At 34.9% G+C, this 22,701-nt stretch overlaps 1 protein-coding gene across 10 annotated transcripts in view; it reads right to left on the reverse strand.

Moving 5' to 3' along the window:
* Adgrg6 (adhesion G protein-coupled receptor G6) overlaps nucleotides 1-22,701 on the reverse strand; it is a 134,970-nt gene that overhangs the window by 29,322 nt on the left and 82,947 nt on the right. For all 10 annotated transcript variants that reach the window (XM_074073240.1, XM_074073250.1, XM_074073256.1 and 7 more), the window contains 12 exons: nucleotides 21,787-21,872; nucleotides 19,492-19,544; nucleotides 18,724-18,786; nucleotides 15,048-15,190; nucleotides 12,541-12,652; nucleotides 11,458-11,519; nucleotides 10,480-10,690; nucleotides 9,404-9,575; nucleotides 7,868-8,008; nucleotides 5,311-5,430; nucleotides 2,683-2,728; nucleotides 1,225-1,331 (listed from right to left, as the gene is read on the reverse strand). In XM_074073240.1, coding sequence (XP_073929341.1) covers nucleotides 1,225-1,331; nucleotides 2,683-2,728; nucleotides 5,311-5,430; nucleotides 7,868-8,008; nucleotides 9,404-9,575; nucleotides 10,480-10,690; nucleotides 11,458-11,519; nucleotides 12,541-12,652; nucleotides 15,048-15,190; nucleotides 18,724-18,786; nucleotides 19,492-19,544; nucleotides 21,787-21,872 — 1,316 coding nt within the window. The remainder of the gene's footprint in view (nucleotides 1-1,224; nucleotides 1,332-2,682; nucleotides 2,729-5,310; nucleotides 5,431-7,867; nucleotides 8,009-9,403; nucleotides 9,576-10,479; nucleotides 10,691-11,457; nucleotides 11,520-12,540; nucleotides 12,653-15,047; nucleotides 15,191-18,723; nucleotides 18,787-19,491; nucleotides 19,545-21,786; nucleotides 21,873-22,701) is intronic.

Genomic DNA, 22,701 nt, shown 5'->3' on the forward strand with positions numbered 1-22,701 from the left:
AGTTACCTTCTGTGGTTCATCACCTTTTTCAATGACTTGTTTTTATCCCCCAGAGCATTTATGTCTTGGGTTGTCAGGAAAATTACAACTTGCAGAGTTGCCATATGACAATGGCCATTTACATTGGCCAAGAAGTCTAGGAGCCAAATACTACATCCGACAGTTCCTCACAGCTTCCTCCCGGTCCTCACAGGAAGAAGGGTATAAGATTTAAGGGAGGGGATAAACATAGCCTCTTGTCTGTGATTCCAACTGGAAAAGCTTTGTTACCTCAACCCACATTATTCCCATTTCCTATTAAAAAACAAATCTGGTTGGTCCCTTCATGGAAACTATACCCAAACAATGGTTATGTTACAGCCCAGAGGGTACTCTGAATACCAAAAAAGTGTTTGCAGAAACACAAGTATACCAGATAAAAGGTAAAGTTGTAGGTTTATGGACGAATTCAAACAAGTCCTTGGACATGGTAGGTGCTGGAAATTTGGTTGGATAAAAAAAAAAAACCCTGATGTGATCTAATTTTTGATTGAAACTCTTGAGTATGCTGGCCAGTGAGATAAAAAGCAGGGCCATGGGAAAGCAGGAAGGAAGAAAGGAAGGAAAGAACGATATGCAGTCCTGAGAGTAAGAGAAATCTCATATCCGTCTTTCTTACAGAACTGCAGTCACTAACTCAGATCACTAATTGTCCAACAGACTGAAATCTTCAGGTGAGAAATCACTTGACACAGGACCTTGTATAAAGTGATAGTCAAACATACTATCATATCATAACATAACATAAGGAAGAAAAAATTATTTATCAAACTATTCACAGTTCTCTTCCATGTTAGTACGATCCAACATTTTTTCTTTTAACTTTCCCTATTTTCTTCTGTCTCTCTCATGTCTCTGACTCTGATTCTCTCAACTAAGAATCTCATAGGGATTTCCATGTTTCTGGAATTATTTATCACGACCGTTAACAGTACAAGAAAGAAAGGTAGAGTTCTACGACTACTTTTATGTATTTTAAATGCATGATCTCTACTAATGAGATCTACTGTTCTACTGATCTCTGAGAATCTACTGATTCTCTTTAAGAATCAAGATTCAGTGCACAGATGGACATTACTGGGAAATAATTATTCAAACACATAATCTAAAAAGGTGCATGCACAAAATAGGAAACTGGCATCCAAAATTTTATCATGTCAGAATGAACTCAGGATCTAGCCCTACCATCAAGACTCCAAAGTGTGTGAAGTGGTTACAAAGGCAGATTGTCTCGCTCGCGTCTGAATCTCTGTGTGCAACACATCCTGATGTGTTCCATCCTCCGAAACTTTCTGCAGGAGGAATCAAAACAGAGTTGAAAGAAACAGCAGGTCAGTGTCTTCTCTGTAAGGGATGAGACCTTCTTTAGGGAGATTTCCCTTGGTTTCTTCTCCTTACAAAGTTTGTCGTAAAATAGGTATCATTCTTAAAGCTGCCAATACAGAGACTAATGCAGACCCTGGAGTCACAAAGCATTAGTATTGGGTGGGTAGTTAGAGATTATTTAGTTAGTGGTTTCAAACTGTGTTCTATCAAAGTAGCTCAAGAGTTCTGCAAATGCTTCATTCATATAATTTTTCAATATATTTTAAAATAGACTTTGTAAAACAAGTACTCCTTTTCAAATATACTGCATGCTACTAAATTCTCCAGAGATAATATGTTTCCCCTTTAGGGTCATCCTATATGTTTACGAAGACATGAGAACAAAGAAGGTCTGCTTCCTTAGAATATTCTCTTATGTACATACCAGTCATGTGTGGCTTACTACAAATGGCTTGAATACATCTTATCTCACTTTTATGGTACAGCATAGATTCAATTATTTGAATAATATGAAGGACACAGGTGATCTTTTTAATGGTGTATATGAGTTAATCAGGATTTCAAAATCATGCCACTAAAACACAAACAACAACCAAAAAACCTGCCAGCTATAACAAGGATTGACAAAGAAGAGGTTTTGGTCCTTTTTTTTTTTTTTTAATGAGAAAAATAGCCTGCATAGTACCAGAATGGAGTTGGCCACAATACTTCCAATGAGGGAGTCTGAGGTTTCATCATTTGTATTTCCCCTCAGATATTTCTACACCTTACACCTAATGATTTGTTTGTTCCTTAATTTTGCCTGTCTGCCTTGATGATTCAATGTCATTTTGGAGGCTGTTGAGTTTTTCCCCAAATAATCTTATGTCCCTCTATAGCCACTCCTGTGTTTATCTTCCTTTAGTATGCTTCTCAACCATCTTATAATCTGAGGTCTGGAAGTTGGATTTCAAATTATATGCCTTGTGCATTTCAAATAATCTCCTCAGATGTATCCTAGAAGAATTAAATAGAGTGTATGCCTACATTCAGCTAAAAGTGCAGTAAGATGCACATGTATTTCATAAATAACTGAAACCAAGAGGATGCTTCATTTAAAAAAAAGTCAAGTATGCCTATTTCTTCTTGCAGTGACTAAAAAGTTACAGAAATTAGAACTGATTTCCCAAGCTATCTAAACTAAATTTTACAGCTCTGTTGCCCTTACTTATATTGTGATTCTCTCTGGTCTGAGGTGTAATGAAAGGAAATTTAGATGTCTGACATTTAAAATTCATTTGTGATCTATATTAAGACAATCAGTATTTTAAAACTTACTGTTTTTGTTCAGATCCCAGAAGGCACAGATGGGATGATGCACTTCCTATATTAACATAAGAATAAAATTGTGAATTTAAAATAACTTAAAAACCATATGATTGAAATGTGGCAAAAGAATGAAAACGTCAAGGGCTTCACAAAGACATACATAGGTATGAGATTCACAAGTACAACCTGAGAAACTTGGGCAGTCTTGGGAGATCTTTCCTACAGAGACTTCAAGTGAAAATCACTGCAGCAGATCCTGTGGTTCCAAGAAGACTGCCATGAATGCTCAAGGTGCACAGAATTTAGTACTCTAAAATTATTCAGATTTACCTAAACTATACTTAGAATAGGTCTGAGCATATATAACTTGAAACCACATGAAGTGTGACTACATTACTGTCACAAAAATTACTGTTATACATACTAATATTACTCACCAGAAACTGTATCTTATTTCATGCTCTTTATCTCACACATTGTGGATGCTTGATTCATTTTCCCATAGTGCTGCCCAATTTCTGCTAAAGACATGCTGCCTTCCAATAAATCTCAAGTTTTCACATCATCACTTGAATCAAGTACATTCATTTTCAACTTGCTTTTTGGGCATCATTCGATTTTGGGGCGGAATACCATATTTTCACAAAATTAAGGGGCAGGAAACACTCAGCAGATCACACAACAATCAAAACACAACTGACAATAATCCAGGGTTGACTGAGAGCTTCCATGCACCAACTGAGCTGTGTGCATGTGGAAATTTAAAACTTTTGGTTTTGAAATTATTTTCTTGTTTTCTTACTTATTATTTTATTTGACTGCTTGGTCAAACTGCATGTAACAAACCTGCAAATAAGGCGGGCATACTGTATAACCTCAAGAGGAACCACACTACCTGATTTTCTGTAGTTTAATACATACTGAATCTATCTATCATTACATACTGAATCCACTACCATTCTTAGTACTTGGCAAAGCCCTTTACACTTGTAACCTCATATCATCTTCAAATTTTCTTTATGTCTGTGTATAAACTTAAATTGAAAACAGAGACTCAAATAGAAAGCTGTACATACATTGCTCACAGCAGCAATATTCACAAAAAGTAACCAAAAAGTAGAAGCAACTCAAGTATCCATCGATGGACGAATGGATAAACAAAAAATGTGGTAAGTACATACTGTTGCGGGAGTTTGCTAGCTGAGACATGGGACTTCTGAGTGAATTAGCAGGAAGCAACTTTTATTGTGCCAGCACAGACTCAGTGGACTCATGTCCAAAGGTTGAGCCCTGAGAACAAAGGAATCTCACCTTATGTACCCTTGCAAGCAGGTTAAATAAGCAAAAAGCAAGGTCTAACCCATATATGGTTATATTTAATTTTATTAGCCACTTTACCCTGGTGTTATGTGACTTTCCCTTCCCTGGTGCTATGTGACCTTCCTCATGTTCACATTTCTCAGGTTTTATCTCTCTGCTATGCCATCCCTACCTCCCTGCTACTTTCTCAGGACTTAGGCCTAGACTGTTTTATTCTGATCCTCTTCCCTGCTACAATACAATGGGGTATTATCTAGCCCTTAAAAAGGAAAGAAATGCTATAATATTATGCTAAGTGGTAAAAGCTAGTCCCCAAAGGACAAATTCTATAGAATCAAATCCGTAGTGATGGAAAATTGAATGGAGGTTTCCAGAGACACTGGAAGGGGAGAAGAGAGTTTGAGTGTTTCATGGGAACAGAGTGTTTCAGTTGGGAAAGAGAAAAGTTCTGGAGCTGGGTTGTATACAATGTGAATATACTTAATGCTACTGAGCCTTATACTTAAAAATGATTAAAATGCTAAAGTTCATTAAATATGTTAGACCACAGGAAAAACATAGAAAATTCTCCTTTATGGATGAAGGCAATGAAATGAAACAAAACAAGCCAAAGGGTAGAATAAGGAGGTCCCTAAGGGTTCATGACAAAGGAGGGTGGGTTATTTGATAACTTAATTCCATCCTTAACCCTTTTCAGCCTACTCACTTCCTATCTGCTCTCCTGCTTGGTTAACAGATGACAGGACAGTGACTTTCAAAAATGAGAAAAACTTGTCTCATTATCTCAGGGATAATGAGAGCCTCCAGCTAACTGCTCCAAATGCTCAGATGGTAGCAGGGGTCACAAAGCAAGAAAAGCAACATTGCCAAAATTTTAAGAAACTTCTAACCTTGTGAAGAATCAGTCTACCCTCCCCTGCTTCCCCCTTGGTTTTTCCAGATGCTGTTATCTTTGACTTTAAAAATAAAAATAAAAAGAAACAACCAAATTCTCTGGTGGTAGAAAGGTACAACTGCTTTTGTATCCAATGCATTTGAAGCAATGTATACCCTTTGCTTAAAATAGCAGCCCTCTTCCTCTTCACTACCATTCTTTTCCTGACTACTGAGTCCCAGGAAAGAAGAACCCTCCTACCAGCTGCTGCCTCGTAAGTGACTGGTAAGTGCTGCCTGATTAGCTGGTTTCCTTTCTGGAAGATTTATTCTCCCTACCCCCACCCAAAGTGCCTGTTACTTTTCATCATGTAGAAAGAAAAGGCCCCACAATTTTCTGAAATACTTTGCACTGTTCAATTGCTATTGGTAGCATTTGCTTACCTGAGTTCTTGTGTGTTTGATTTTAATTTGAACAGGATCCTTCAGATCCTGGATAGTAATGTTTCCAATACTGCATGCCATCACATAACTCACTAAGGTTTTTCTTTGGAGTCCTACATCCTTTTAAAGAAAAAAAAAAAGCAAACTGCGTGCATTAGTCAGAAGTACGTAGTCAGAAGTACACACTTTTATTTTGCTTTGTGCTCCAAAATAAGCAAACAGTCAGCAATTTTTACACTTAAGATCTTCAATTCTAGAACATCCTGTTTATAACATCCAATTGCTGGCTTTCCTGAAGGAGCTGTGCTGTTTCCCTTATTATAATAAATACACTGAGGGAACATTGTGAGTCAGTATTATAAGGCAATGTTCATAAAACACCATTCTTGATTGTGGTGACTGATGTCAGCCCGCTAACATCTGAAACAATGCAAACCCATAAATAATAGAAACTCATAAAAAGCTGTGAAACAATTAGGTCATTTCTCTACTCTAGAAACAGATGAAGTTGTTTTCCCTTAGAGGAGTAAGAAGGAAATATGCTATAAAAAGTGAAAAACAATTCATCTTTTACATTCATGCAAACAGCCTGACATGGTTACTAAATGTACTTCTACTGGATTAAAGGCCTATTCAGAACTTCTGCCTCCTCTGATTGTAGGCCCTTCAGCATCTGCAGATCTATACTGCAGTAACGTGGCTGGAAATCAAGTCAGTGAATCTGCTGAAAAATGAGTGAGACCAACAGGCTGTCTCTCCAGTAACTTCTCTATTTTTTTTCCTTCCTCTTGTGCCTCTTGTCAAATCTCCCAAATTTCTCTCCATACTACAGCTTATAAATCAGTTGTTTGGAGTAACTGTAAACTTTCTTAAATTCCAAATAAAACTCAGTACCCAGAACATAGCTTTTTATTCATTTTTTATGGCAGTCACAATCGAACAAAGGTTGGCTATGGGTGCGTGATACCAGCCTTTTCTTTAAAATATTCATGTTTGGGGCTCAAGTGGTAGGGCACTTGCCTAGCAAATGCAAGGCCCTGAGTTCAGACCCTAGTACTTATCAAAACAAAACGAAACAAACAACAAATAAACAAAGCCCCCTTATATCTTGCCTTCTATGTTTGGAGAGTACCACAGAATCTTTATTTTTATTTTTATACTATTCTATAAATTTACTTGAAAAAACCTAAATATGCTTCCTAGTAACAACTTTGATTGGGATATGCCTAATGAGAAGGAAAAAATGATATGAAGATAAGAAATAAATCAATGACTGGTTCTTACTGCTCTATGAGCTTCCCTAAGCCCTTCCTGAGAGGCACAACTTGTCCTCTGAACAGGACCCCCCTCTCTTTATCATTCATGTTTTGTGACTCATTTATATATTTTATTATTGTTTTTGAAGATTATATTACTATAAGCCTTCAATTGCAACAACTTAATAAGTGCAGTTGTATGTGTGCATAATTATAAACTCTTTCAGGGTAATTTCATGTTTTTTTTTAATTTCTAGAAAACAGACATTTTCTTTTTCTTACATGTTTTTGTATAAAAATATAAATTATATTTATATAAATTACAAAAGCATTATACAGTCTTCCCATTCCTAAAACATTTTCAGGTAAAATTTTTAAATTTTGGACTTAATTACTGACTACAATTCCACAGTATTTTGTTTTGTTTTGAGTCAGTGTGCTGTTATAACCCTCAGGCTGGCCTTGAACTAGTAATTCATCTGGCTCAGTCTCCAGAGTACTGGGATTATAGGAGTGTGCCATTATGTCTAGATCTTTACTTTATATAAACTACTGGGTGAAACTTGATATATAGGAGGGACATAAGAGAAATGATTCTACTGGCTTAGAGACTCGTAAGCTTTCTCTTATGTAGGCCACATTGTTTGATATTCCCTGGTATCTTGAATTTAACAGATAATTTTTAGTTTTCAAAAGGGTTCAGCAAAACTGCTCTAGATGGGGTTGTACTCATAAAGGCAACCAGAGGTCACCTGTGTTTATTGGCGGGGACCTTCTAGTATCTAGAACTGATGCCAATAAAAATGATAATATGTACTTAGCACAATGCCACCCTACCCTGCGGATGTGTGAGGGCCAAAGGTCACTTGAAATACTAATGGGAAAACGGATTAAAGCCAAGAATGCTGCTCATTATGTAAACAGTGCTTCCTGCTGAATAAAGAAAAAAAATCCTTTCCTTTGGTGCACAAATGCTTTAACTTCAGAGGACTAGAGTGCATGAAATATTTAACAAACAGAATAATGAATGGTAACTTCTTTACTAACACTTTCTAATTGTATCATGAAAGTCTTAGCCTAATTTTTTATTTAGTTTAAAATCTGGAATAAAGATGTCCTGGTAATAAGCACATTATCTAAAAACATATTTAAACAACTCTATTAATTACTTTTTGAAAATACAGTGGATTGGTTTTTCTATATCTTCTGGTATATTTCAAAGGACTCTCAACTTTTATTTCTACCTTTGAACAAAGAAACTTCATTTGAAATTAAAAAACAATAATTGAATAAGTACTTACCTGAAAAAGTCCAGTTTTGTTGAAGAAAGTAAACTGCGCTCTTTTCACTAATAAAGCATCTTCTTGGCTTAAATTCTCGAGTAAATTTGGAGGCAAAATTACAGAAGCCAATGAATCCACTTGTTCACTCTCAAAATCCATCTGTCACAGATATATTGGTGGACTAATCACAATGACATGATATTGATAATTTATGTACTCTACAAGCTGAATAAGGTCAGAGCACAACTGCAAGAACCCTTGGCTAGGACAGGGTTTCTGGGACCTCTGCAGCATTCCCTGCAACTGCTGAATAACCCCCATGAAGACACAGCCAGGTTGTTCCTTGGGGTTTGTGTTGATTCTAACCTAAGGCAAACTGAGAAATCTACAGATAGGTCAGCATTTTCAAGTATGAGAATTAGCTTTAGTGGTATTACATTTTGAGTGTTTTTTTTTTTAAACACTAGTGGAACACCAATAACTAGGGAGAAGGATGAGGGAGAGAGAGAAATTAACTTGTTTAATTGCAGATTGAGCTACTTTGTTACTTTTGCAAAGAAGCAACAGCTGAAGTTTTATGAGCACTCTGACATCATTTGAAACTGTGGCTCAGGCCACAGAGAGTTTTCTTGTACTCTTGAAATAATACTAGGCTGACTGAGTTTTCATTCTTAAAATGAGTAAATACAGCCAAAGAGCCCCTGGTCTAAACAAGAAAAAAAAAATGTCTTCTGTGTATCCTAATTCCAGGCTTTTTCTATTTTCAGTGCGGTCCATCTCCAAGGTAAAAACTACCATGCTCCCCCTAGATCCCCTCCAGGTCAGGAATGGCACTGTCTTTGTTTTGCTTGCCCTGATGGGCAGCATTGACTGTCACACAGTAGGCACTAGAAAACTGTTTGCTGCAGTGTGACTTTAACAAGTACAAGTAGCGGTCTATTATTCTGGCCCCAGTCCACTTGTCCAGCTTTGCTGTTGCCTGCCATTCCCAGACTTTTACATCCTCGTTTCTAGAAGTGTGATGCTCAGGCCAGGTGCATAATCATTACCTGGGAATGTGCTTGGAGTGCAAATTTCAGGGCCCTATTCAAGACCTATTCAATTAGAAGCTGCAGGGCAAGCTTCTAATTCTAGAGTCTTCTGAAGACTCTAAGGCCCATTTTGAGAACCACTGACAAGGAGGGGACCCTAAGCTTCTTCCCATCTTTGGACCTTAATAAAAACTCTTCTTGTTGAACTGATCCTCGCCCCACTCCCAATATGGCGGTTCCTATGCATGTTTTATTACTTAGATCCATAACCCTTCTTACAGAAGGCAACTTCCACTATGGAGGTTATGAAAAAAACAAAAAAACAAAAACAAACAAAAAAAATATATATATATATACACCCACCCTGTACTCCCACATTACCCACAGCTGCTGATGGCATTAAATGTAGCAAATGTTCAGACCTGCTTGTCAAGATTTTCTTGAATTAGCAACTATTAAGTGATCAATGACTTGCATTTGTCTAATTAATTAAATAAAATAAAAGCAAGCACTGGCACATTACCTGGAAATATGATTCATTATTGCTGGGAAGACCAATGCTAAAATTTGAAATTGCATTTGTCCCTGGGATCAGGGATGATACTCCAAGAGCCAAATTCTGAGTTGCAATATTCACATGCGTTGTGCTATTTAGGTCTATCTTGAAGGCCAATTCATCAATTGTTTTTAAAGCTCTAAAGAAATGACAGTAATACCACTGTTAAGTAACATAATATTTTAGGTACACATGTTTTGTTGCATAGCACATATACACCAAATAAAATTATCTTTAAGACTTCTGATCTTAATGTAAATGTCTAGAAAATAACCGTGAAGCATAATAATATCAGTTAAAACATAGAATCACAGTGATAGATGCATCCTTAAAAGAAATTTCTGCTTTTAAGGAAAATCAACAACTAAATCATCCAAAATCAATACTGGTTTTCATTTTTAACACCTCTTCTTTCCTCATACACACAAAAATACTCTTCCATATTATAATGTGGTGAGAATCAAAGAAAATAATGTGAGTTACTGTTACTAGACTGCAAAGGGTTTGCAATTATTATGATGGAGATAAAGTAACTTAGAGAACACATTTAACAGATATTAAATTTTCATCAAAGAAATGTGACTGAAAGAAAAGGAATAGAAAAATTAAATACCTTAAGGTTAATATTAAGTGTCATAATTGGATACAAACTGTATTCTATAAAAATAGTTAATTTTCACCTGCCCGAGGCATTTTCCATTTTCTTTTTAGAAGTGCACACAACTGTAGCAGTTGGTGGCACAGATCATAGGATAATGGATTTATAGTGACTACATTATACATAACTCTGGGTAACTAAACTTAAAATTTTTCAGAAAAATGTGTATTAATTATGACAAATTGGTTGTGCTTTGCCAGGTAACAATTCTAATCCTTTTGTAAATTATATTTCTCAAAAAAAAATAAGGACCTTAGAAGTTCACTTTGTGAATAATCTTGGGAACCTAGAGATTTGGATTATGAAGTCTGGGCACAAAGCATTCAGAAGTTAAGAGGCCATATAACAACACATTATCTCCAGAAAAGAAAACGAAGCTACTTACTCAGAAGAAGACTCAAGCAAGTCACTATCTGAACTGCTTAAGATGTTAGAAAATATATTCATTAGAGTTGAGCCAAGTTCTATATCAATATTTTCTTCTTTATTCACAATTCTTTTGACCTGTTCTACAATAAGGCTAATATTAGCTGAGTCAAAGTTGTCTTTATCAGAAGAAAAAGTTAAAATATCATTGGCAACTTCATTTGCTTCCCCTAAGAAAAGACAGAAGAAACAACACAAGAAACTTACTTGTAAATTTTGAACATTTTCAGGAATGCAAAGTATAATGTGTTATTTCACTTTAAAGTTGAAGAATGAAAGTGCAGCTCCTTCTGAGATGGGGTCTCACTTTATGCCCAAGCCAGCCTGCACTGTGATACTCTTATTTGTGCTTCCTGGTGCAGCTGGAATGATTGGCAAGCACCATCATGCCCAGCCATTGGTTGACATGGGGGGGGGGGGTCTCACAAACTTTTTGCTTGGATTGTCCTTGAACCACATCTTCTTTGTCTTCGCCCCTTACATAGCTAGGATTACAGCCTAGAGTCACCGCACCTGGCCCCAGTGTAACAATGTTTTTTATACACAAAGACTAACTTCTATCTTTAGTAAGTTACAAATAACTTGGAGAGAGCATTGTTCACATATTATTCAAACAGAAATTCCCCCAGGATCACTGAATAAGTACTTAATTGCTATTTGAAAATAACACAAAATAGTAAAACACTGATATACATGGCAACTTATGTATTTTAAGTCTTCTCTTCAATTTCCTTACTATTTTTAACCTCCTAAGAGTGAAGAGAATAGAAAGTTAGAATGAGAGTAAAAATTATTTTTCTACCTTAAGTGAAATAACCACTTGCCTAACTTTTAATATTAAAATAGTATCATATAGTCTGAAGAGGAAAAAAAAAAACATGACACTTGAGGTCATTTTATTTTGTCTTTGTGAACTGAAAAGAAACTGCTCACTTACTTGAACAGTTGGAGATATCTAGATGCCCCCAAGTTGATGAACTATCAGAAGAATTGAGATAACTACAAAACAAACAAACAAAATTATTTCAAATACTTAGCAAACATAAGATGGTAACTGACACAGTCAGTTAATAACCTCGAGAATTTTCCTTGATATATAGGTTAAGTTCCATTTGAAAATAAGATTGAAATAAAACTCATACCAAAGATCCTTATTGGAAAAAAGTCAGTAGCTTACATCACAGAACAAAAACACCAACAATATCTTATATTCGAATCTAGTATAGCATACACTGATCAATACTATTTTCAGGAATTTACAGGTAAAATCTGATTTCACATTATTTCTGGAAATTGGATTACAATCCACATTTATAGATGAAGAAATGCATCTAGATAACCCAAAAAATTTTCTAAGCTTTTCAGCCAGAAAGAGGTAGGGCCACATTTCAAACTCCAGTCCATAAATCCCTAAAGCCCTCTTCTTTCCTCCCTTCCAACTGTGAAACACAGCCCTGGATGCAAAACATTTACTCTTAGGCAGTTTTCATTTCTGCATTCCCTCCAAGAAATCTCTATCAGTGAGTGAGGTAGAGGGTGAAGAACTAGATGTGACTTGCTCTTTGCTGAATCCCTGCAATTGTCTTGTCTGTGCTTTTTTGTCATTCAGGGAAAATCCAGCTTCTGTCAGCAGACTGGCCCAACCTGGATCTTGTCTTTATTGCATCTTTGATGCTTCCTCTCCTCTCCAAATAGGTAAGAAGTCTTGGGGTTTTAAGTATATGTGGGGTGGTTACATTCATCCACATACAAGGTGGTTTGCTCTGGAGCCAGCCTCTGTTTTCCAGATTCTTCAATCTTTCTTAGGAGAGGGCTCAATTTGCATGTTGCTGGGAGGAAAGCACTGCTTTTCTGGGTAACCTACTTATCTTATCTCTATCACCCAGATGTATATGATTTAGATATATACAGAGATTCCTGTCCTAATCTCAGTAAGCACAATGCATGAGTACTGTGCAGCACGTATAACCCCTTAAAGGTAGATAACAGAGCACGGTTGGTAAGTCAATGAAAATATTACCATGTTCGTGAAACAAAAAAGCCAGGCCTGTCTGGACACGGATGGCTGTATTCCGAAGGTGGGATGGCTGGCCAGTGAAAGCCTTTGGGATTTTCCTCAGCAGGACACATACCTGTGAGAAAATAAGAACTAACATGAGAAATTTTAGTTCATTCTTTGACATCAAATGTGCAGGGTGAAAGCAAAATGACAGTCCTCTGGACAATTAGGTATCTGTTTCATGTTACACTAAAATCTAGTATATTATAGTCAAAACTTGCAAAACCTTAGAAATTAGGAAGAATTAGCTCAATACATTTCAGATGCAGAAACTGTTCCATCTTACAAAACCATCTTATAAATAAAAACACACTTAGCATGAGTATACATAAACATGAAATATCTTTTATCATTCATTGAAATCATTAGCAGATAGATAATGGTAAGTTTCATTCAAAAAATAAACACTATAAAAACTGAAAATTCAAATTGTAATTTGATTTTTTCAAAAAGGGGAAAGCCTAGAAAAACAATGCATCATTAGTGTCACTGTTGAGTTGTGAGCATATTTTATGGGATATTTTCTAGCTGCTCTGATCTAAAAGGCCTGGAAGATTACTGGGAAAATAGCACAATGGTTCCCATAAGTCAACGCCACCTGGTCTTACCCTCACTCTTTTATCCCAATCATTCCATTTTTTGTTTGAAAACATACTGGTAATTTTATGACTTAAATTATTCAGATTTTACATTTTGAGAAGTATCAAAGTAACAAAAATGTTATTAACAATAATAAAATCTTGTATTTCAGTATTGAAAAACAGCAAGTTATTGGGAATTCTGGGAACCAACATTGTAGTCACCAACTAAAAATTCAAAGGACTTTCCCATCTATAGTCTAAACTTTAACCATCAGGTTTTAGCCTTGTATTTCAAATGGTGAAAAACTTTTGTCCACACACCCACTTGCAGAAAAATAACAATGTACAGAATTTAAATTAAATGGTAAAAATTAAGTGCCCAGGTATCCTGAGATTCTCTAGCATTTGCGGACAAATGAGAATGGTCTACCCAGGGTCCTTTGGGATGTCACCTGCTATTTGTCACACTACTTCTTTACGGAGATTTCTGTGATAGAAGGGCAACACCCATCCAAGAAGCCCTGTTTGTTAGGAAGCAGGTACTTTCCCTCAGGGGCTCAGAAGACACTTCTTATTATCATTATTACTGTTACTGTTCTTTGCATTTGTTTACCTCTCTGAGCTCTCTGGAATTATGTATGTTGACAGAGTAGTGATGGGCAGTTGCTCATAGAGTCAGAGGTGCCTACTCCTTTACCATACTGTGATCTGGCCTTAGTCCTATGTACTCTCTCAAAGGCTGAAGGGCACGTTCCCCCAGGTTAGCCTCCCAGTAACACATAGGAGGTAAAGTGTCAAAGTGTTCTCTTGGTTTCTACTAAAGCACCTAGTCATAATACATTTGTGTTCACATAATAACATTAGAATGGAGACTAGGGTATGATTCAAATGGTAGAGTGCTTACTAGGTAAGCACAAGCCTGAATTTAATTTTAATCCCCAGTACTGAAAAACAAATAGAACAATTATTGATAGTTTTGAACATTCTTAGCAAGATCCACTTATTCATTTATTTAACAAGTATTCAAGTACTAGGGAATGTGTTGGGTAAAGGGTATTAAAAATAAGATGTGTTTTCAATCAGATTACTATTTAAAAATGTATGTAATATCATAGAGAAGACCAAGAAAAGACTGTAGTTCTCTAATGCGTATGATGCTGTAGGTCTCTGGACAGCACGAAGTGTGGTAATGTGTATTTATATAAGATGATGTCAAAAAAGACTTCACAGAAGAGGTGATTTTGTGGCTATCTTTAAAAATATGCAGGTAGTAAACAGGTGCACAGTGAACAGCACAGCACGCATGGACAAAGACAGACAGGAGCTGTCCAAGGAGAGCAGGAATGTTTAGAGATATGCAGGCAGTCCCAAACACGTGTAGTTGGAGCTCAAGATGGTAGGTGAGAATTGATTCTCGGTCCAAGAGAACTCCCAGAATCCTGTCTTATTCTGACAAAGATAGTGATATCATTAATGGAAACAGGGAACGAAAGAGACAGACATGCTTTAGAATAAGAAAGTTCTCCGAATAGTTACCTCATTAGCATTCCCATGTGTACATATACACACTCTGTTTTATCCCTAATGTGAAGCCAAAGGTGGTCAAGGTTATGTGGGAATTTTACTCATGTTCTTAGTATTTCCATATGTCCCCAAGATAAAATAAACTCTCATCCACCTCCTTCATTCCCTTAGATTCATAGATAGTGAGATTATTATTTTTTTTGCTATGCTACCCATCTGTTACAGTCTCCAATACAGCACATTTCATTATCAGAAAAAAAATTACATAAACAAATAACACATTAATGAAGAGCATTTCTGATGGTTTTGAATTAAAACTGGTATGTAACCATACATAGTGGTAAGAAAGCTGAAGTCACTTACCCAGTTGCCTCACATTCACTGTATATAGCCTCAAGCCTTTATCCAGGGTCTCATTATTTTTTAAAAGCTTCTGCTGAATGGTTTTTCCCTCTAAGTTGACATTGTTGCTAGCATTGTAAACTAGAAGGGCCCAAATCACCAACCTAGGAAAACATTTCAGACAGAATTATTGTTGGGGCTGTTGACTGATTGGTGGGTTTTGAGGGTTAGAAAAATAGAACATGAATGACCATGAAGTGTTGACTGAAAAGATTAGTCAAGGCACTCATAGACTTTCTCTGCTGCTGTGTGAGTTACTATGTTAAAAGTATTTCAACATGAACAGATAGATTTTATAGCTATTTCATTATAATTTTATCATCTCATCCCATTTCTTTTCAGAAATATTTTAACATTTAATATCAGTATTATTTTACATATTATGTCATAATATTTTATGACATATAAACAAGAAAGGGCCAATTCTATGTAAGATTAATTCTATGTTGTTTCTTTATGGGAAAAAATTAAGTTATTAAAGAAAAATTAGAATTTCAACTGATATTTAACTTTTCAAATTATTAAGTGTTATTTTTTACAAATATAGTACAACTCCAAATAAGAGAAAAAAATTGCTCATCTCCAAGAAACATTTACAAGTACTTTATATAGTGAAAATTTATAAAATACACACCCCAAATATAGTCTTTGGCCAGCATATTACGGGTTTTAGAATGTCCAACTTTGAAGATATTTAAAAAGAAAACATCTTTATGGGATGCACAGAGATGGATTTTTTAGAGTCTCGTCAAAACTTTGGGCTTTACAATTTAGAGTAATTTTCTGTTCAACTATAATCACAGTTACAATCAACAGCAAAAATCAAAACCACAAATCAACATTGGGGTAAAACTAAATGACCTGTTTTGCCAGGTAGAGAAGAAAAATTTCCCTTACATATAAAAGTTCTGCATTTGCAACAAACCTTTCACCTTGTTCATATTTTGAAGAGCAATGAGAACATTATATTACCAAGATTAGCTTCGGCCCACATGCTTAAGACAGAGTAGGCATGTAACCACAGGGTACTCAGCAGAGAGGCAGTGGCATATTACACTTATGAAGTTCTGTGAATATGAGTAGAAATTAGAATACCAGCATATTTGTGGTGCTAAAAATTTAGAAATAGGTTAAATATTTGCTACCAACATTAGGTGAAATAACTCTACTTTTCCTCATTAAATAGCTATGCTAATCTCAAGGACAAAGTACTGTACTGTTCTCATAATTTACTCTGAAAAGCTATGTATCTCTAAAATGGTCTACAGCTTAACACTCATATTATGCCATATTTCAGGGTGAGGCAAATGTAGATGTGAATATAATGATGAGCTCTGATATCTTAATAACTTTTAAATAGCTTATGAAAAAATATCCCTTGATTAAACTATTGTTTGAAGATAAGCTCTTCCACTCCAGTTACTGAGAACGTACAGTTGGGAATGTGATAGTTCACATCTCTTGAATGTAGAGGACATCATTAACACAATGTATTGGTGGTGGACAGTATTGAATACACAAACCAGCCATTCAGGAATAACCATGGGTTTTCACAGGTCTTATCTGTGTTGTTTTCCTCTCTCATCCTGAAAACTGAAACTACTATATGGTTCTACACTGTCAAGTTTTATTTTTCATTGCCATGATTGTTCTTTATATAAATAAGTCAGTCTGTGGCTTTGGGTTCCTCCCGATCTAGGCGATAGAGCGTGGCAGCATTATCTGAAGCTATGGTGATATGATCAAATTGAAAGGAAAAGTTTGGGAAAAAAAGAAATGTGTGTAAAACTAGTAGATTGTGGTTTGGAAGGAAACTATGGGACTATAAAACCTCTACAATGAGCACAAGAGCAACAATGAATAGGGGAAAAAAGGGGTGAGGGAGGCTATAAAAATAATTAAAATGATGCCAGGAATTCACATTAAAGAAATACGTGGCTTTTCCCATATGCATCATCTTAAGTTCATTCTCCCTATAATTTTCTGTAACATTATACATTGGTTTGACAGACCAGGAAACTGAGATACTATGAATTTAAGTGTCTTTCAAGCAAGAGTTTCTGAGGTGCTGACAGACTGATACTAACAGGTTATTAGCAGAACCACAGTAAATAAGCTAAAAAAGGAATGCTGGCTTTCTGAAGAGGGTCTAGCATTGGTCATTCCCTAAGTTAGAATTGTCTGAAATGCTAGACAAAATGCCCAGTAAAGAAATCCAGACTCCTGCTGGACTCATTATTGAAGGGTCAATATGAACTAACAGTAAGGACTGGAAAAGACTATTTGGGTAAGAAGAAGAAAAAAGTTCTGTTGCTATACTAAAATGCATTACTCTTTTTTCAAATCATAAAGGAAAAGGAACAATGTCAGAAAATTTAAAAAACCTCTCTTATCAGAGGGGTTAAACCAGTCTATTGAATTTATACAGAAATGATGAGTTTAAATATAAGTTTAAAAACATTAGTTTTTCTGTTAAATAGTAAAAGAAAAAATAAGTAGAAAGTTGTTTGGTTAACTCTCAGACAAAATTTTATTTATATCTTCTCATAGTAAGAATATATCATTTGAAAAGAAGCATAGTCTACCAGTACGATGCTAAATCTGTAACATAATTCAGTCTACTGAAACTCAAGAAGGTTTATAACAACCTTTTCTTATCTACTAATTTGGGGGGCATGTACTAGTAGGAGGGGGAGGAGATAAGGAGAGGGTGTAGGAGGTGAATGTGGTGGAAATATTACGTACCCATGTATGAGAATGGAAAAATGAGACTTGTTAAAACTATTCCAGGAATGGGGGGAGGGGAATAAAGGAGAATGATGGAGGGGTGCATTCAATATGATATATTATAAGAACTTTTGTAAATATCACATTGTACCCCCAGTATAACAATAATAAAAATAAATGAAAAAATTCTATGCAAAATGAAATATACTATCAGAATACAGCAATTGTTTTCAATAGGGAGTTTAGGTTGTTTTTCATTTTACAGCAATCTGAACAGTTGGCCCCTGTATACTAGCTGGTTATATATGCTGGTGCTATAAATTAAGGAATAAGTTAAATGTTTGCCGGGTGAGAAAAAAAAACAATGAACTACCAATGTGGGTAAGTCATGATTTTGAAATCATTTTAAAAATGGAGAATTCAGAAAACTAATTGATGGCTGCAAATACTAAAAATGTTTTGGCACATATTATCCATACTATAGACTATCACATATAATAAACATTTCACTTAAAGTTATTTTTTTGGTGGTTCTGTAGATGGAACCTAGGGCCTGTAAGGAGGCAAGTGCTCTACTCCAGCCCTAAGGTTATTTCCTTTGGAAATCTCTTTGAAATTTCAAATAAGAGGAAATGGGTAGTCATAAGTAAACTGGAAATACTAAAAGTAATGATTCATCCATGTTGAATGCTCTACTTCTGAATCAGACTTACATCTCTTCTTAGTCTGCTCTACTGCAGTTTTAAATATAAGAAAAAAATGAACATGGAAGCTGAAGAAATAATTTAAATGTAATAGGCAATTAAAGTTTTTTTCTCCTATCTGATTGCTTTCATTTCTCTCCCAGACATTCGCAGCAGTGATCAAGAGAAAGAATATCACACTTCCCAGAAGGCTTTGTCTATGTTACCTTTCATCATCCACAATGCTTCTCTTGACCTTAATCTTGTCCTCTCCTGTACTCAGATGAAAACTGAAAATACAGATACATATGTTAATCATCAATTTCACCCACTGTATCATCAACTGCAAAACTAAGAATGATGAAAGAAAGAGGCAGAAATTTCAAACATGTTCCGAGATTCTTGATACTTTCATAAAACTGGACAACTGTATGTTCTTGATCTTTTGGAGATTCACAGTGCATATCAGTAGACCAGAGAACCTGAGTTGTTCTAAGATCATGCTTCGGTTTACTGAATAATGTACTTCCTGAACTTATTTGATAATTCGATCCCTACATCTCTTGTTCACAGAACATATGCTTAAGAGTCATATACTGCACTGTAGAAAACTACTTCAAGTATAAAACTGTGAAACAAGGTACACAGGAGGACATATGGACAATACTATTTGTTGGGGATTTAATGGAGGATTAAAATAGAAAAGCAGTGAAAAGTCATTTTGAAAAACTAGGCTGCAATCTGACTGCTGATGTCTTATATCTTACAGAAAAAAGTGGTCTCCAAAGATTCACTTGGATATGAAAATAACAGATGGTCTGTCTCTAATGATCCTTTTCTAATTTTGACACATTACAACACTTACTATATGGATTCAGTTATGTATGCGCACACACATACACAGTTTATTTTAGGAATAGTGAGAGGGGAAGCAATGAGTTACATCAAATTAGACATTAGTTTTTATCTCTCAAATAATTCATTCTGTCATTTACCTGATATTAATCACATAAACAGTGTAGTTCCAATTCTGGAAGGTGGAATTGAGCTGAAAAACAAAATGAAAAAGGCAGAATTTTGATGTTACTCAAAAAAAATGAATCAAGTTTTCTTATTTCCCAAAAGATAAATTGTTATTGGGATAAGACCCTGGGAAAATCCTGGAGAACTGAAGTAGAGAAAGAGAAAGGTAATATTTGCTGGATTATCATTTGCCAAAAATTTGCTGTCATCTCTTCTAATCCTTACAATGATCAATGAAGTAGGCACTGTCTCTCCCAACTGCACCTCCTTATTTATAATAAGAAGATACCCACAATAAACACCTTCCATATTCTTCATTTAATTAATACTGAGTGGCAATCAAACATGTTTCCTAGTATTTATAATCTCATAAGAATGTCAGTAATAAGAAAAATTATAAATTAGCCATATAAATCTCTCAAAAACCGATAAAAATAAGTTCAACATTACTGGGACTATGTTAATTTTTGTGTGGTTATTTAACATTTGTCACTGATTTTTTTAAATAATGCAATAGATTCCCTTCACTGTAAAGAGTAAGCTTTACAATGCAGCATACAACACAGGACTGCAAAAAAAGATTTCTTCACTGACATGAGAGTCTTCTATTTTTAAATCACCTGTGAAGGGTTATTTAGGTCTTGTTTCATATACACATTTAGCCTTCCTCATAGTAGCACAAAAATTTAACGTAAATGTCAGGAAATGTTGGCAAAATAGGATATTTTATTGTTAGTAGCTTTTATTGTAAACAGGTTAAAGCATGATTGATCTGATGTGGTTGAGACAAAAAAGTGTTTTAGATTTCTCATTTTTTCTGATTTTGGGATATTTGCATAGGCTGCACTCATTGAGCATCTTTAATCCCATTTAAGATTCTGAATTTTCAGGTTAGAGTTGCTCAACCTGTAATATAAATCGAATCAGGAATACCACTTATAATTTTGATTTTCAGTTATCTGCTTTGATAGTTTGTATCTTAAACCAAAAGTGTCTGAAAAAGCTTAGATCAGATGAAAATGATGCTATGTTGAAAATCGCACAGGAAGTAAACAAAATGTAAAACTACACCTTGTCTAGCACAGACCTTCTAGTGAATACTGATTTTCTGGATTAATAACATTGTAAGTGGCTTGAGAATGAAAATAAATGTTTTACATTTTGAAATCATTCAGCCTTTGAAAAAACAAAAAGAACATTCTGGAAAGAAAACAGGATGCAAGAATATACTTTTTCGTAAAGTCCACTCTCCATCTAGAAATTAAACACACCTTCTTGTGCTTCAAGTAGTTACACATGTGTTGTTCTAAAAGGTCAGTACTAACATTTTCTTTAACTTCTATTAAAGAATTTCACTTCCTACCTTAATTTTGTAACTGAGTTGATTGTATACTCTTGTTTTCTGTAGTAGTCAACTTGTTTTATACTATAGTGTCATTGATATTCTCTCAGATAGTCTTCAAATATGTCACCATTACCTCTCAATGTATGGTTTAACTATCTTTTGCTACATTTTCTTCTGAATGTATACACTAATGACTATTTCCATAAAACCCTGAAGTTTGAGTTGTACTGCATTATATACAAAAAGAAATAGGAAGTCTCATAGCATGTTGTAGGTAGCAACTGAAATAATAGAAAAATCAGAAACCTACAAAAAAGAAAAGTTTTGAGATTGGTATGGAAAAGAAGAAAATATGTCTGGTAACAACGAAAACAGATTCAGTATGTATACAAAATGTGGTACTTTAGAGGAAAAAGAAAGGAAAACAAGAATCTATACTGTAATGTGCACAGAGAAGTCTGGACAAAAGACACTGAGTGTGTTGTTCTCTAGACAGGGGAGCAGCAAAGAGGAGCAGAAGACTTCTGTGATGCACTGTTTTATGCTTTTTGGTTTTGATCAAATATTCAAAGAAAAAGAAGAAATCTATTTTAAAAACAGAACTGAAAACCTAATAGTAAGTTAAAAACACATAAATCTATTTCCATTTGTGTGATTTTTTAAATTTAAGACCTTGATGGTCTATTAGGCTCATTTCTGTATCCTATATTCAAATGTACCTTTCTTCCTACACATAAGCACAAGGCCTTTTATATATAATTATTATATGTCTAGATCATATCTATATTATATAACTATTCATATATGTATAAGGAACAGTATCCCTGTTTTAGTAAGATCTGTGAATTCATTCTGAATTTTTCAAGATTTCCAGAAGTTAAAGATTTAAAATAAAAATGAAAAATTTTATAAGTTCACTTACCCACTCTGCCACCTTGCTCTGGACTTTTACTTCAGGGTGATGAAGTATGTTTTGAATCACTACAGATATTCTATATGTAATTCCATCTGTCCATTGGAAACAGAATTAATTCATTAATCATATTTTATAATCATATCAAACAATATAAATTTACAATCACATAATTTTATACAAGTTAAAACAAATACCTTCTGTGTAGGCACAGAACATTTTTGAGATATTTTGATGTTAAATTACTGACCTTTGCAACTCCTTAGAAATAGTTATAAATTAGTTTATCTTATGACAAATCATTGCTTCTAAATTACCACTTGTATGTGACCTTCATAACATTTTCATGCTATTTTTTTAATTGTATAGATTTCTTATACCTAGTATATAGGAAATTATTCCATGTTTAATTTGATTTATTTAAAAAAGAAAATTATGCCTTTGTGCATTATAAAGAATGAAAAGAATTTGGGATGTAAAATGTTGAATGAGATGCTGGACAGGAAAACCATATTGTGAAAGAATTGTCCTCTTCTGGGGGCAATCTTTAAAGTTGTCTAATTTTTTTTTCCATGAAAGTTGAACTCACTAGTAAGGGTTTGCTAAATCTCTCTACCTGTGCCATAGGGCACTTAAAGTACCTGATGAGAAAAATATCCTTCTGAAATATAAAAAGTTAAGTCAAATGTGGTGAAACCTATCATCCCAGTCTTCAGGTTGAGACAGGAGGATTGAGAGTTCAAGGCTAGTCTGGACCACATAGAGAATTCAAGCCAGCTGGGCTACTTAGTGAGACCCTGTCATACTGTTGTTATCAGTAAACTTTTTCATGCTTTTTAAGGTACCTCTTAAGTAAAATATGCAGAAAAATATAGAAATATGTAACCAAAATAATGTTGTTTTAATGAAAATTGTAGGGTGGCA

Source organism: Castor canadensis, chromosome 1 (assembly GCF_047511655.1).
Source record: "Castor canadensis chromosome 1, mCasCan1.hap1v2, whole genome shotgun sequence".
NCBI lineage: Eukaryota > Metazoa > Chordata > Mammalia > Rodentia > Castoridae > Castor > Castor canadensis.